Below are 16,620 nucleotides of genomic sequence, written 5' to 3' on the forward strand. Positions count from 1 at the left end.
GCACCATCCAGGGAACCACAGGAAAGCAACAGGACCTGCAGGCACAAGGGACTAATCCAGAGTCAGACTGAAGGAGGTAAGTGAGCCTGGTTAAATGGAATGCTGAAAGTTTGGGACTGTCTGAAGGGGCTGAACTCCAGCTGCAGAGAGGAATGATCTGCTGTGGTTCAAGGGGATATAAACAGAGCTGCAACAAAGCTACAAGAAGTGGAACTCAGGCAGCATACATGGAAAAGGTTGTGACATTGAAACCTACAAGGTGGTAGAACAATCCTCCCAGAGACAAGAAAATAGCCACACTGCCTGGCAATATCACAACCAGAGCAGACCAAATGGAAATGGACTGCAGGGAAGGATCTCACACCAGCCAGGGGCTGGACTAGAAGATTTTCTAGTGTTCCCCATTAAAGCCTTTGATTTCCAAAGTGTGCACTGGCATTTGTAGGTGACTCTCTGTGTCAGAGCACAAACCTCTGTGTCTGCCTGGGTGTATCTGTGTGCCCTCAAAGCACGTGTCTGTCTGGGCATGTATGTGCATGTGTCTGTATGTGGGTGAGCTTTGTATCTGCTCCATTTTCTTTTTGAGTCTCCTTTCCTGCAACAAAAAGAGCAGAAATCACCCCAGCTGCCATACCCTCTTCCTTATTCCCATGCCTCTACATCCCCAGAACTTGTTTACTTTCAGCTGGAATGCCCCAGGGAGCATGGCAAGGCACAATGGCCTGTGTGAAGCCATGGTCTCACTCAGTCCAGTGCTAAGAGCACAGCTACACTGGGTCCCCTGGGCTTGCAGGGTCATAAGGAGGAGCCTAAGGTAAAGTCCAGGATAACAGAACTAGATGAAGATTTGTGCTTGTATCTGGTTCTCAAGACCCCTTTGCAAAATAATTCCGTGTGGGCAGGTACTTCTTAGCAGACATTAACACCTGGTGCAGGCAGGTATGATATGACCAAGGGCTAAGTGTGCTCCAGGTGATCCGTGTCTGACAGAATGAGGCCTTTACATTCAACAGAACTCTGTGCTCAGTGAGCCAGGCACTTTGCAAAGGAAGCACTCTCCCCTCTCCCCAGCTCCAGGCTCTCCTTACCGGCGCAGGTACATCTTCCATGGCTCAGAGAGCTTCTCCTGGACAAGTGCCTTCACTGCCTTGCCCAAGTACTGGCTTGGCTCCCCAGCCCCAGCCTGGCTGCCTTCGCCTTCTGTCTTAATGTTCAGCAGGTTGCCAAGGCTGGCACTGCTCTTGGACATCTGGAACAAGAACACAGACACTGCATCAAGCCCAGCACACAGCCACAGCCACCCTCAGGACTGTCCCACAGACAGCAGTGTCTCCAAAGATTAAAAGAGAAGACAAAAAGTCTGTGCAGGCTGCTCCAGCTGCATCAGCAAAAGTCAGTAACACCTCACTCTTCTGCATCTTCCACCCAACCATCATGAAGCACTCAGGTGTCCACTGAATATTTATTCAAGGATCTTGTTGGAGTAATTAAGCATCATGTCTATTTTATCCACGAGGAAACTGAGGTGAAGAGAGACATCCCCTATCTGACAACGGAAAAGGCATGTGGGCTTCAACAGTAACAGCCCCGTGTAGCTCCCACAAATTGCTGGTGGCAGAACTGGTGAACTCTAGTTTGTTCAGTCACCTGATCCCAGCCACAAGGATGTCTCCTCTGTAGTGTCTACCAGGTACGTGTGAGGGGTAGAAGGATGAAAATCTCATTCAACTGAGGAAAAATTCTCTCTCGAGTTCCTGGAAAATTCTTACTAACTTCAGTAATAAAATCGTGTCACTTCTCTGTTCTAAATGGACACATCCTCCACGAAGCAGGACTTGGTCTGACAATCTGCATTGTGTGAAAGGCTTCAAATAGAATCTACACAGAGCAGGTTTAGAGGTCCAGGTGTAAAATGTGCAGGATAGAAAAATGAAGTTACTCAAGCCTGTCTACAGGGAAAGTGTTCTTTCAGAATAAATGCATGATTTCCCAGACTCTGTCTTTCTCTGTTGCATTCTCAATTACCTCCAGTAACAAGTGAATTTCACAGCCTGAATAAAATGCAGGATTGGGCCCAATGCTTGCACTGGAAACTCCACCCACTTGAGGGTCTCAAAGCCCTTTATAAATTTCAGTTAATTAAGCCTGACAACCCCCTAAATAAACTGAAATAGGCTTCAGGAATCCTGGCTATTCGAGGCTCTCTTAATGCCCCCTGAAGGTAAAGCCCCTTCTGCTGTGTGGAGACTGCAACTCTTTATGGCTGGAGTCAGAAATTCAGGTCGTGTGTTTCCACTGGTAATTCCATTTCTGTAAAGTTTTTTTCCTGCTCTTTTTGCTAGAAAAACAATGAAGGATTCCCCCATGAACAGAAATTGTGTGCAGCAGGAGGAAGAAGCAAGTGTGATGTGTTCCTGAGCAAACTAAGCTTGACTCTGCAATCTTTAGTCTTGGAATTGGTTCCATCAATCACACACACAGTGGGTTCTACTCTTTGCTGGTTTATCTCATTGGTTAATCCCAGTCCTTTAAGTTGACTTCTAGTTTGCACCTGTGCTACAGTTGCTTGGAACAACTTTAAGAACCTTATGTCAGACTGCACACAAAGAAATGCTTTTTTCTAAACATACACTTATATCAGATATTATCCTGGAGATTTTCAAGTGAAGTCTCCACTGAAAGAGAATTTCCCTGTTCTGGGACCTTCAGAATGACTCATGACCCCATAGAGCAGAGCTACTAAACACATTTGTTCACTAAAGAAAGACCTGCATACTTGGAAGCACTAAAGGGACAATACAAAGAAACAAATAAGAAATTAAGTTTAAAAGGGAAAATCAAAACCCCAGTGTAACAGAAAGGCAATGGAGGAGAAAAGTGCCATAAGGATAAATGCAGAAATTAAACAACACAGAGAAAAAGAGTGATAAGAAAGAAAGGAGGTGGGAGATTACCAGGCAAAGTCACTTTGCCCTCTCTTGAGGGTTATATGGCCTTGATGCATGTAACACCCAGAGCCAAGGGGATGGCAATGGTTATGCCTATAAAACCTATCACATAGCAGAATATTAAAGCATGGCTCAAAGGGTGCCCTGATCTCTAGAGCAGTTGTATACAGCTGCAAAATTAATCTTGGTACAGTAGAATTTATCATGTGAAAGAGAAATATACATTTAAGATGATGTATAATTTAACAAAAAAGTAAGGAAAAAGAAACTGTGCATCATCTAAAATAAATATTCTAGGACACAGTAAAGGGGACTCTGTTAGACACCATTACTCACACCAGAAAGATGGAAATTGATTATTTTGGTTTAAAACTTCTAATTTTTTCTTCTCTTTCATAAAAATAGATTATTCTCTCCCTCTCCAAATGAAGCAAAATGTATTTAAGTAAGTAAAAAAAATTAATAACTGTAAAAGGGAAGTGAGAGAGAAGTTGCCAGGTTCTGAAAACAAAAACAAACAAACAAACCAACCCAAACAAAAAAACAACCCCCCCCAGAAAAGAAAAGAAAAGAAAAGAAAAGAAAAGAAAAGAAAAGAAAAGAAAAGAGCTTTTGGAGCCCTCCTCTGTCTAGAAAGGATGGGGAAAAAAAAGGTGTCAGAGGCGGCAATATATTTCTTCAGCCAGTTCATTAAATTAATTCGTAAGCAGTGGCTCTGAAATTATACCCGATGAAAAATGGTCTCAAAATTTAAATGGTACAAACTCATCTTATTAGAGGCAAAACATTAAAAAACAAACGCATCTCTTCCCCCCCTTCCCCGCTATCGCAGCTTTAATTTCTCTTGGTGGGGGGAATGAAAGGCGTTTGATGGATGGCTCTTACCTTATTCATAAGCGAGGATAAAAGAGATGAATTTGCTGAGACTGTGTGGCCATTTGATTCATTACTGAAACACACAAACCAACAGGGTTTAGTTAAGATGTGCACAGGGACTGTGAGCGCTGAGATTAATCCTTCTCCCTTCAGGCTGCCTCACTCCTCACCTACTACATCCAGGGGAAAAGAATGATGCCAACCCTCCCCTGGGCAGGCCAAACTCGCCTACTTGTGACAGCCAAGAGGGACAGAAAGAGGGTCTCAGGTCTGCAGAATTTACATCTTTCAACTACAAAATGGCCTGGACCTCTTCCCCCGGTGTCCACTCCATCACACTTCATTTGTTAACTCATGACCTCCCTCAGGTCATGAGAAATATCACAAAAATACCACAAAAGCAGGGGGGATGTTGACAAAGGCTCGTGCTGCCAGGGGCAGGGATCCCCTGGGCAGTAAGGAAGGCAAGGCACAATCCTGCCCTGAAGGGCAGCCTCAGGATCTCTGCAGCTGACTCCAGTGCTGGACTCCCAAAGGGAGGCTTGCTTAAGTAAGGTATGGACAGGAATGGATACAAAGGTCAAAGTGGAGCTCACTTATCCCCAGGATCAGTTCCTCTGCTGTTTCCACTCAGCACAATCCCCAAACACCCCTGTTCTCAGCAGAGATGCTGGGCAGGTGGGGCACATGCTTTGAGATAGGTGCATTCACACCTGCACAACCATATGCCAGACCCAGAGCAGAGTGAGCCTGACACCCAGCTGTTCTGTGTGCCCAGAATCTCTGGCATGTGCTTCCCTTAGCCCTGATTCAACAGATTACAGCAGTGCTAAGAGTGTGCTGAGGTGTGGCAGTGGAGCAGTTTCAGTCAGCAACTGACAGGAGGACTAAGTGAAAACAGCTTTGCCAGTGGCTCCATTTTCAGAAGGGAGCAGAAGAAGTGAAGCTCTTGTTGAAGAGTCAGCAGGTGCCTGTGAGCCCAAAAAACCACCTGGAGAATGGGGAGCAGAGTGAGCCTGCCTGCCTCAGTTTTGGGGTGTTCAACTCCACCACTGTGAAGCTGCCTTCACCAGCATGCTGTGTCCCCTTGAATGACAGGTACAGAAACTTCCCAAAGCCTGATGCTGGGATGTGTTGAGTGTTCCTGCCTGCCCACTTCTCTCACCCGTGGTCCTTGACGCTCAGGTCCAAGCTGTGCTCCTGCAAGGGGTCCTGACTGGTGGCAGATGTCGGTCCCACGGCCTCCACAGGTTCCTGCTTCACCTGGACTGGATTGAACCGTCCGGGAGGCGCTGGCTGTCCATTACCTGCTCAAGAAACACAGTGAAATTAAGTGCAAAAAACAAATTAAAAACATAGGTCTAAAATGAGGTTACAACAGCAAATAAGTAAGTTAAATCATTGGCACCAGTGCCTAAGTGGAAAAAGCAAAGAAAAAGTGTTGGGGGGAGGGAAGTACTGGGATTGCTGGTCAGCGTTTATTGCCAAGTTGACATGATGGGTTCTGACGTCCACTCCAGCGTGGAAATTCTTCAAGTGATAATTATTGCAAAATTATGTCAAAGTTGTCCAGGCTACGGGCCCTTTAAAGGAGAAGGGCGGAAGGAGCGTGGGGGAGACCTGATTCTCTGCACAAACTGTCACAACTAATTTGCGGGGCTGCCTCTTAAGCGTTTATTAAAGACTCTGTTAATGCTGAGGCAATGTGGCAGCTTTCGACTGCTAGTCAAGCCCCCTTGCTCGTCCCCAGCCCCGGCGTTGCCGTAGCGACAGCGCCGGCCCGGCACCGCGCCTGCCCAGCAGGAGCATCTGCCCCGCCGGGACGAGCCAAGGTGACAGCGGCGGCCCCGCCACCGCCCTGCCCGCGGCCCCGCACACAGGGCACGCTGCTTTTTGGGCAGGAGTGCAGCGCCGGGCCCGCCGAAGAGGAATTCAAATTGAAGGAGGAGAGGAAAAGAGGAGGGGGTAGGGACGAAAGAGAGCAAATTGAAGCAAAAAAAAATTAGGGGAAATGGCAAAGAAAAAAGGAGGGAAAAAAGTTGCTGACAGAAACATGTCTGCAGAGCTTTCTTCCACAATCCCCAAGTGACTAAAATATTAATTTACCCTCCGGCAGTACAGCTGACGGCGAGCTGCTTCTCAGACAGCAAGTGGCATTTTATTAAAAAATAAAGGAAAATAGTTCCCTCAATGACCTTTCTCTGCTTTAGGAAACAATTTTTCAAACAATAATTTTTAAAGTATGTGAAGGTTCCCCTCCCTATTTAATCAGATCACTTCCTTCTACTCCCCCGCTGCTCCTGGGCTGCCGGGGCCATCAGCAGCGCTGCCAGGGCAGGGCTGGGCTCAGCCCAGGGCTGCGGGTGCTGCCAGGCTCAGCCTGCCCTGCCCGTGCCCACCTGCACCTGGCATGCTGGAATGAGCTGTCACCTGGCAGCAGCAGGAGTGCTGGGCTGCTCCAGGGGCTGCCCCTTCCCATCTTCCATCGCTCAGGCAGCGCGGCAAGAACTGAGCAGAAAGGAGGTCCCGTTTGTGGATTGCACCGATCCCCAAACCCACAGCTGGGACTACAAAGCTGAAGCACAGAACAGCCCCCTGATCAGGAAAACAACTGGCCATGGGCCACAGGACCATCAACACCTACAGTCTCAGTAGAGCCTGCAAGTACTGGCTAAGGTATTTTTTTCTTCATTTCTATTTTCAATAGAGTGACTCTCTCTTTTCAGCCCATAGTCAACTACACATGGCAACACTCTTCAGATCTGGTAAGAGTCTGCTCCCTTCATGGACAGAAATGTTTCTTTCCTGTCTTCTGGCCATGTGGGCATAGCCAGACTCCACAGGAAACCTTGCCAAGACTGCCTTCCTCAAGGGTTAATTAGACCCAACCAAATTCATTCTCCCATTTATTTTCTTTTTCTACCCCCTTCCCAACTGCAGTCCCATGGACAAATGGGTGGCTTCTCATTCACACTCCTCCAAATTACCAGGCACTGCTCTGCCTCCCTTGACTATCACCACTGATGAGGTAACTCACCTGCTTCAAGTGCCACAGAGGGCTTGAGTGCAGCTGCTGCCAGCCTGGCCATCATGGGAGAGATTAATCCCTTGCTAGCAGAGATCCTTTCCATTATAGAGGCTGCTGGAGCAGGAGAAGAAGTAGCCACTGGCTCACCAGATCCTGAAACTGCCTGGGATGAGGAATCTGTAGGAGCAGATGATGCTGGATTGGTGCCAGAAGAACCAGCAGTCATCAGATTAGCCGAGCTGGCAGGAAGTGGTGTGGAGACCCGACTGGGGATGATGGGGAAGAAGGATCCAGCTGTTCCAGGAAGTGCTGAGTTGGAGAGTGCCAGGGCCAAGGGTATATTGCTAGGAAGAGCCTGGGAGAGCAGGCCAGAGATCTTAGTGGCTGGTGTCATGCTGTTGGCAGACTTGGCGGCCTGTGAGGAAGCAAGCTCAGCCGCAGAGGAGGGCGCAGCTGGGACGATGAGAGAGACGGAAGACTGCTGGCTGGTCGGGGAGGCACTCAGGCTGGAGTTCTTGGAGCTCATGGCCGAGAAGTCAATGAGGTCATCGTTACTGGACTCCTCTTGCTCGTTATCCTTGGGGCCCAGGAGTGAGGCAGGCAGGCCCAGCACTCCCGAGCTCCGGATGTGCCGGCGCTCATGTTTGCGTTTATGGGAAGTCATCTGGCTGGTGGAGGTGAAGGTGAAACCACAGCCTGCCCTTATGCAGTGGAAGTGGTTGGTGGCCTTGCTGTAGACACAGCCCTCATACTTGCACTCCTCGTACTTGTAGAACTTCTTGAAGCCATCCTTGGCATAGGCATCATCTTTGATGTGGTAGCTCTTGTGCTTCTCAATGTCACACTTGTTCTTGAAGGTGAATGTACACCCAGGCCTCCTGCAAGGGCATCGAGGAGAGTCTGGTTGGCTGTGATGGCAGAGCTGCTGTCTCCCGCCTCCCTCTAGGACAAGGGCTGGGGCTGTAATGAGACAACTGCCCCAGCTGCAGAGGGGCTGAGGAGCTGTCTCTGGGTTAACCTGGGACACCCAGGCCAGATTTGCTGCCATGTGGGAGAGCTGGGAAGCTCACTCCACTCTGTGGAACTGCCACAGGAACATGGGAATACAGGCACCCTCCACTAAAAGTTCCAACAAAACAGCAGGTAAAGGGGACTAAGGTACAAACTGTGCTTTCCTACTCTTCCTGAAAACCTAAGAAATCAAGAGAAGAGCAGTTGTGTACAGAAGGCTACATGTGGCCCCAAAAGGAATGAGCTGGCTGGAGAGAACCCTACCATGGGAGTGCCATTAGCAGTATTAATTGCTACAATTAGTACTGCTATTGCACTCTGAAGAGCACTGTGGTCTCTTTCCCAAATTATTCTAGGCTCTGTTTTCTAGTGGGTATCCTCTCCTCAGATCACACTCCTGCCTTCAGAGTGGTCTGTGGCACAATCCTGGAATTCACATCTACTCTGGTAGAGTTCTCCCAGAAGCAATACTGAGCAGGTCACAGAAGGGCAAATCAAGTCCCTGTGCATCCTCCTGAAATTATGACCTGGCAGAAGGAGGCAAACAGACCACAGAGCTCAGAGGCAGGCCTCCTCCCCTTCCCTGCTCTCTCACCTGCAATGGAAGTGAGTGGTTTTCTGCCCGTAGAACTGGCACTCCACAGTGCCACAGTCCTCCGTGGCACGGAACCGCTGGAACCCGTCGTTGATGAGCTGCGTGTTCTTCTTGTGAAAGTTCTCGTGGGTCATCACATCAGAGGTGCTTGTATAGACCTTGTTACAACCCACCTACCCCGGGCCCAAAGAGGAGTCATCAGCACAGTGGTTTAACAGCCTGACATTATTACCAGCAGCGATAAATACATGAGTAGCAAACGTACATTTAATAGTTCCATTTGTGTGCTTCTCCTAGGGGTATTAAGTCATCACTTTAATTCCCAATCTAAAGACTGATAGAGCATAGAGCAGTTGTGGAAAAAAAAAAAAAAACAAATACAAACCAACTCTCTGGGCATGAACCAGTAAGAAAAAAAAAAAGGGAGGACTGACGGGATAAAATACCAGCTCCAGATAATCATGCCTGCTTGGGGAAGCAGTTAGTAGGGCTCCTGCTCTTAAAGAGAACAGAACACTAACAGATGCTGTTGATTTTTGTTATCTTGGAGTGACACAGGACCAAGTAGGATTTCATCTATTTGGGGAATACAAAATTGAGTGGGAATAAGTTATTTACTTCTCCAGTCCTTCTGGGAGGTAAGGCATGCTGGTGCAACATGAGGCCAAGCAGTCTTTCGAGCTGGTAATAAACGGTTTCATTCTAGCAAATCTTAAACCCCATGTTCAGCTGATTTTAGCAAACTGGTGACTTTTTTTCCCTGTCACTGTTCAAGACTCCCACTTCAATAATTTTAAACTTGTGCAGTGAATGGGAATGCTGTGATGAGGACGGAATGCTGAAAACCTGCTTTCCTCTGGGTAAAGCGGGGCAACTTTGCCATATTGAGTAAAAACCCACTGGAATCTGAAAACGTCCTCAGCCCTGCTGAGGGAGGATTTTTTTCCTTTTCTTCTAGCACAACATGTGCCAATGCCTGCACCATCTCAGAAATGAAGAGAAGGAAAACACCACCCCTTAGTTCAGCCCAGGTTGATTCAAACAGGCAATAACAAAACCCATGACAAATACCCGGAGAAAAAAATAAAAAGGATCTCCAGCTATTTCCAATATAAAAGAGCCTCTCTCTCTCCACACTGACACCTTGAAAAAAGACAGGCCCTGCATGGCATTAAAAAAAAGAATTAAACAAAAGCGTCCTTAGGAATAATTTGCAATGCAGCTCTTGGTGCGAAAGCCTAAAAAAATGTCAGTTTATATAAACAACTAACTGAATTTTATCCACACCAATTATGGACATAAAGAAAAAAACCCCATGTGATGGATGGCACAAATTCTGCCATTTAAGCAGTATTTTCTTTAATTGGGAGTTTATATTCTGACACCTTTCCTGTAAGGCACTGCTTACATGGGCATGACTTTACTGGAAGACAGTGGGCACAGGGTGGAATTAGCCATATATAGCTGTGTAAGCGAGGGTCTTTATTTGAACTTGGAGAGGCTTAACGCTGTGAAACACTCCTTGTACTCTAAAATAAAAAATCGAGCAAATCCCACCCTGCCCAACTGAAGAAACTAAATAGTCAATATTATGGAAGTGGTAACAGAAAATGTCCTCAAGAGAAAGACACATAAAATTCCCAATTTATCAAATGCTGCAAGCACATGCTTCAACCAGTCCCTATTCAGGACAGAATTTGAGTGCATGCCTAACATTTAAGTATGTGCTTAAGCCCCATTGACTTCAGAAAGCTTCAAGTTAAACATATGCTGAAGTCTATCCTAGAAAAGCATTTAAGCATGTGATTAAGGCCTTGTGACTTTAACTGGGGTCTTAAACTGCTGGGACAGGTCAGGAAGTGAGCCCTGACTTTTCAGACCAGAAAATCTGTCACCAAGGGTTGGCTGATCACTCTGCTTGTAACTGCACATTTTCAGGGCAATGGTTTAGGCCACAATTCTACTAAAATGAGTACACGTCAAACCACTGAACCTGAGGAATGATCAGGGTAACACCCAAACAATGTGGTGTGTTCTTGTCTAGAACAGTGAAGGCATCACAGTGACACCTGTGCAGCAGCTCCAGCTCTGGCTACACTGCTGCTGAAGCTTGGCTGGCCCTTAAACATGGCTCTCAGCCTACACCACACGAGTGCCACTGGCAAAGGACATGGAGAACCTGGGGTGTTAAGTGCAGATATGTGACTTTAAGGTTTAATTATTTTAGAAATGGATTATGGAGGAAATTGCTAAAGGGTGCTAAAAGGCAGATGTGCCACAAAAAAGTCTGGTTTCAAGGGAGGGACAGATCAGATTTGAGTAGAGACAGTGCGGTGGCATTAAAGAAGTCCCTGAGTCTCAGAGAATGGGACTTGCTTTAGTAAGTCCAAGACTTTGAGAAAACCTTGAGGCCTGCTTTGCCTCACTGCACGGACAAAGCTTCGAAAGACCGAGAACGGGGCTCCCCTTTGCCGTTCCCAACGCTCGGCACAAGTGAGGACAGGACACAGACTTGTCAACGAGGCCCCCCTCTGCCTCAGGACAGCCCCATGCTCTCTGACAGGGTGGCCAGGACTCGGGAATGCTCTCAGACCCCTGAGGAGTGGCTCCTGCGCGGCTCCTGCACGGCTCCTGTGCAGCTCCTGTGTTCCATGCATGCACTGGCACACTCAGCTGCATGCAGTGGCACACTGGCCTGCATGCAGTGGCACACTCAGCTGCCTGCAGTGGCACACTCACCTGCATGCAGTGGTAGTGGGTGCTCTTCCCGTTGAGGTGGCAGCCGTGGTAGTACACGCTGCAGTCGTCCAGGGGGCTGAAGCGCATGAAGCCGTGCTGCAGGGAGTTATCGCGTTTCTTGTGCATGTTGTAATGCCGAATCACGTCCTGTTTACTGGTGAATCTCTGCAGAGGTACAGACACAGACAGTGAGACACGCATGATGCCGGTGGGTGAGGAATCCTGGGGGCAGGGTGGGTGTCTTTTGTTGTTGTTAATAAACTTATGGGGCCGGGAGTTGAAAGCTTGGCAGTAATCACCCCAAGAGAATCAGATTAAAGAGGAGTTTGTGTGCATGTATCTTCTTGGTAAAGGGAAAGTAAATACACAAGTTCTAGAGTAAACATGACACTGGGGTGATGCCCAGAATCTGCTCCCTGCAGCTTTAAGATTGCAGGTCTTCTAACATAATTTTAGCTGCCACTATCTCAAGAAGTGCTATAGTTAGAAAGCAAACCAGTGAACTGAACAGCCTTCAAGCAACTAAGCCAAGCTTCCAAGTCACTCACTATAGTGGTTAGCAAGACACTGGCTGCCACATTCATGTTGGACTAGAAATAGGGAAAAACCCTTTGCTCTTTTACACTGTTTTCCCACTCTAAGTCTCTTGCATCCCCTAGAAGGTAGGATAGTTTTACCAGGAAAACAGGGATAGTTTTACCAGGAAAACTTTCTTTAAGTCACAGAAAAGTTGCTTTTCTACAGAAAAATAGAGCTAAATCTGTATGAGCAGATTATCCTTTTCAATTTCTACCTGCTTGGAGCAAGGAAGGGGTACCTCATTGTCAGTGCAGGCTAAGTGCCTTTAAAATGAAGCTTTTTATTTCTATTTCCCACAGACATCAATATTTACCACTGAAGGTGAGAAAGTAAATCTGATTTTTTTAAAAGAAATCAATATCCATTTATTTTGAGCAGTAATTGAAAAGGCCTGTATTCTAATGTTTAACAACTTTTCTAGTCTGCCTCATAGGAAACAAATGATTATCACTTCCACTCTTTCCTCCTATAATATCAATCCTGATCAATCTCATTGGTATTGGCACAGGAATATATGGATATAGATTTCAACAGAAATCCCTTGGAGGCTGGAGCCATGATTTCCCAGGGCGTACATACAGGATTGCTATTGCCAATCATTGTTAATTTGTGCCCACTTATTACAAAGCGTTACTTATTCTAAAATATATCTCAGCCATAAAATAATTTGCATTTTAAAAAGCAGCCTAAATCCTTATTCCCTGCGAGACCAGACAGCTCCTTTGCAAGCAGCTTCCAGACTCCTTAGGAAATAATCATGAGGCCAATCATAATAATAGGTTTTTCTGTTTTTCCATCCTTTGTGTTTCTCTCTTTCTGGTGCAGGGATATCTGTGTCACAGTTGGGATAGACTCATCTTGATTACTCGATGCTGGGCTGGAAGGACCAGTAAGTGCATCCCGGAGAGAAACTCTCCTTTGATCAATAGAAAGCCACAGCCAAGCCCAGAAGCTCCAGATCTGCTTCCTCTGCTGTGGTCAGGCTCATCCCCATGAGACCCAAAGGTCTCCTAGGGCAGGGCTGAAGCTGTGTCTGCTGCACGGCAGAGGCAAACTCTGGGATTCCTGCTCACGCATCAGCCTGACCACAGAAATGCCAGTGTCAAACTCGGGACCTGGGATAAGGGTAAACAAACACAGCACGTGACCTGCTGGCTTGACGTGCATACCCTGGCAATTCTCCCAGCAATTACAGCATCACTCCTACCCCCGTGCCTTCCCCACAAATCCCACACCGCTGCTGGTCTTACTGGGTGTTTTGTTGCAGATACTGCTGCTACAAAGTCACTCGGGCAGCAGGAGGGAAAGAGACAGACTGACAGATCAGCATTCCCTAGTTTCAGGCACAGTTTGTCACACAGCACAATTTATGCTCCTGGTGTTTCACTGATGTAAATGTGGAGTAGTTCCCACTGACTTGAGCTGATCTATATTCAGCTCCTCATTGTAACGGTCTGAGTTTGGTTAAACGGTATTAGATTGAGTTAAACGGGAGCAAAATAAAGTTCTGTTCAATTCAGAACATATCCTGCCCTCTTTCAGAGCAGCACAGTGTAAAGGCATGTTCATGTGAGAGGCAAGCACAGGAGGGAGGACACGCGCCCCAGACGTTCTGCTGCTCTACCTGGTAGTTGCACTCGGGGTCCAGGCAGTGGTAATGCTCTCGGTACTGGTAGGCGCAGTGGATGTGGCCACAGTGCTGACTGCCAGAGAACCTGCAAACGGGAGAGAGGGAGACACAATGAACCACTGGCCTGGCAGCAGTGCCTGTAAGCAAGGCACAAATAAACCAAGTCCTGTTCCTGCTTTTATCTCACATGTTTATGGCATTAAACCCCACCTCCCTTATCCCCTCCAAGGATGGTGACCCTTGCGCCTTCCCCTGCTTATTTGTCACTATTTAAAGGTGCTTCTTGAGCCGGATCACTCAGGTCCTGTACATCCCTAATCTGTCTTTCCCCTCGAAATTCATCTCCCTTATCTAAGTTGTTTACTTGGGGAAGCATATGGAAGGAGGGTTCCTAGAACTAAACCACACAATTCTAGAACAGAGTTTAGATAACACACCAGCAAGTTTCAGAAACCTCCCATGACAGAAGGAGACAAATAAATGTTGGGCAAATATGGATTCTAAATTTTAAGTGTAAGCTCACCTAGTAGGATATCAGAAAAGCTGCATACAGCAAAGTTGAAAACTCCTGACATACAGGGTGGCAAAAAAGACCAGAAAGACAGAAATGCCATGTAATACCTACATACAGTCAGTATACAGAATTTATTGACTGACAGACACACCAGGAATTGGCACAAGGGGATGATCCAGTAATGGGGTAATCAGTGCAATGAACTCCCTTGTGTATATTCTAGAGGACCCTAGAAGAGCTTGAAAGGGAAAAGCAGTGGAGAGAAGGGGACTCAGAGGGGAAACATTCAAAGATAAAGTACCATCTGCTCAAAGGTTCCTCAAAGGTTCCTCACGTCACTTAAGTGCTAAACACAGCAGGAGTGCATATGATAAAGGGCATGGGAAAGAAATGAGGAAGGGCAACAGATAAAAAAGGAAAATGACAGGAGTGAGGGTGTCCTGGGGCAAATGAGGAATGGGGCAGAAGCAGGGAAAATTACAGATCATAGTAAGGTGAGGTAACACAAGGCTACGGGATAGAAAAAGTCTAGATGAAAAGCAATACTAAATAAGCCATTTCTGAAGCACAGTAAGGAAGAGGAGGTCAACTGTGGAGACAGCAGGGCCTCTAGGAGATGGAAAGGGGACTTAATTGACAGAAAAGATAGACATTGCTAAAAAATTAAATGACTTCTTTGCCTCAGCATTCACAAAGGGAGACAGGGACAGATGCCAGGAGCAGACATGCCTTTCCCTGGGGAAGGAGAAGAAATACTGCAGGAAATCAGGATCACGTCAGAACAGGTGATTGAGAAACTGGAACAAACCTCAGCAGCAGAGAAGAAACAAACCACAATGCAAACAGCAGGGCTGGCTGCACAAACAAAGGTGTGGAACTGAGAGCAGAGGAAGAGATTCCTGCTCAATGCCTGGGCAACTGCTAGGCTTGTCCAGGGCAGCTGCCAGAGCCACCACGGCACTGACCAGGGACATGTGGCTCCACAGCACAGTAACCAACTGGTCCTGCCAGTCCAGGGCTTTATGTCAGCAGCACCAACAGCAGCTCTTCAAGGAAAGAAAGTGTCCTGTGGGAAGCTTCCTCTCTATTCCACTGATGTGATGGGGAAAAAAGAGCAAAGGGCTGTGCAGGGCTGGAGACCTGTGTGGTACAGGCCAGGCAGAGAGAAGAGAATGATACAGACCTTGCTGACAAAAAAAATTATTATCAAAAATGAGGATGCAAAGTGACCAGAGATACCAGCTGGAGTAAAAGAAGGGCCAGACAGTAAGATCTGACTCCAGGAGAGGAGTTATTTGAAGAACCCTAGCAGGAATAACACATGGGCTCAGTTTTAAAAACAACAGCTAAACAAGCACTGCAGCACTTCCAACTCCTACCCTCCTTACCATGTGCCACGGAAAGGTGCGTGTGGTGTCTGCAGCACAGGAAGGGAGAAACAAGTGTTCCACCAAGCCGTGTGCTGGGGGAAGGAGGGAAGTGGCAAACCCAGCACAAAGGGGAAATTCTGCTCCTTCAGTGTGCAAGGTTGGGCTCCTAAAGGGTTATATTATCCTGTGTTTCTTCTGACACTTGAAACAGTTCAAAGCTATTAATTTTTAAAGCGCAGCATCTGTTTAGGTTTTTCATAACAGGAAAGCTTACACACCACACACTTACACACATACACACAAGCACATTTATATGCACACACTCTACAGTACATCCACACCCCCAGAACTTACTCAAACATACCCAGTTTCCATGCACATGAACAGACACAAACACACACACCTGCAACAAGAAACTCACAGACCAGCTCATCACACTGAAATACAAATCCAAACTCCTAAGTTGTCAATACAGACACATAGATGCAATTGCACAAGAACAACCCACTCCCTCTTCCTTTACATTAATCGGTTCACCTTTTTTTTCTTTGGCCAGAATGTCTTGATCTGGCAAGAGTTGATAAATAAATAATAATAAAAATAATAAATAAAGAAGTCAGCATGCTTAGAGAGTGTTTACAGACTCATTACTCTGTAACGATGATGTGAAAGAAGAAAAAAAAACCCACCCCAATTACAAGGGGGGAGGAAACCCACACAGAAATAAATATTTAAGCAAGTGCTGCCAGAAGCACCATCTGCTGAGGCACTAATAATAATAATAATAATTTTTTCTGTGGTCTTTTTTTTTTAATTATAAATATACAGGGAGGAGGAGGGGGAAAAACAACCCAACCCAAACTAGCTAAGTAAGAGGTTTTGTTTTGTTGTGTGAGAGAATGGATTATCCCTGGGCAGCTTTTGGCAGTGGCTTTGGCAAACTCATTAAGCTAATTATGCAGTACAGACATAAGAGTGCTGTGTCTCTTCTCCCCCCACCCCTTGATTTTAAGGCTTTAAACTGTTTTTTTCTATGTGTGTAAATTGAAGGGAAGTGGCTGTGCTGGCAGCGGGTGGCTTGCGGAGCCTTTTAAGCAGGATGTGGTGTCCCTGAGGTAGCTGACAATCCTCTCTCAGCTACCTGCCTGACCCAGGGAAAGGGGCTTGCACAACTCCAAAAGCAGTGGATGTGTCTGAAGTGTTTACAGTTCTCTACTTGAAAGGGGAATGGGGGACAGAAAGGTGCCACCTCCTCTCCCACTGCAATTCCTACAATTCCTGCAATCTCAGAAATAAAAGGATGCTGCTGATCCTGCCCCATGCAAAGAGT

At 46.7% G+C, this 16,620-nt stretch overlaps 1 protein-coding gene across 50 annotated transcripts in view; it reads right to left on the reverse strand.

Annotated features, from left to right (window-relative positions):
* CASZ1 (castor zinc finger 1) overlaps nt 1–16,620 on the reverse strand; it is a 269,195-nt gene that overhangs the window by 17,650 nt on the left and 234,925 nt on the right. For all 50 annotated transcript variants that reach the window (XM_064397406.1, XM_064397402.1, XM_064397423.1 and 47 more), the window contains 7 exons: nt 13,401–13,491; nt 11,198–11,362; nt 8,459–8,631; nt 6,862–7,730; nt 4,990–5,131; nt 3,834–3,897; nt 1,089–1,249 (listed from right to left, as the gene is read on the reverse strand). In XM_064397406.1, the coding sequence (XP_064253476.1) occupies nt 1,089–1,249; nt 3,834–3,897; nt 4,990–5,131; nt 6,862–7,730; nt 8,459–8,631; nt 11,198–11,362; nt 13,401–13,491 (1,665 nt within the window). The remainder of the gene's footprint in view (nt 1–1,088; nt 1,250–3,833; nt 3,898–4,989; nt 5,132–6,861; nt 7,731–8,458; nt 8,632–11,197; nt 11,363–13,400; nt 13,492–16,620) is intronic.

The sequence above is a fragment of the Passer domesticus genome, chromosome 22 (genome assembly GCF_036417665.1).
Source record: "Passer domesticus isolate bPasDom1 chromosome 22, bPasDom1.hap1, whole genome shotgun sequence".
NCBI lineage: Eukaryota > Metazoa > Chordata > Aves > Passeriformes > Passeridae > Passer > Passer domesticus.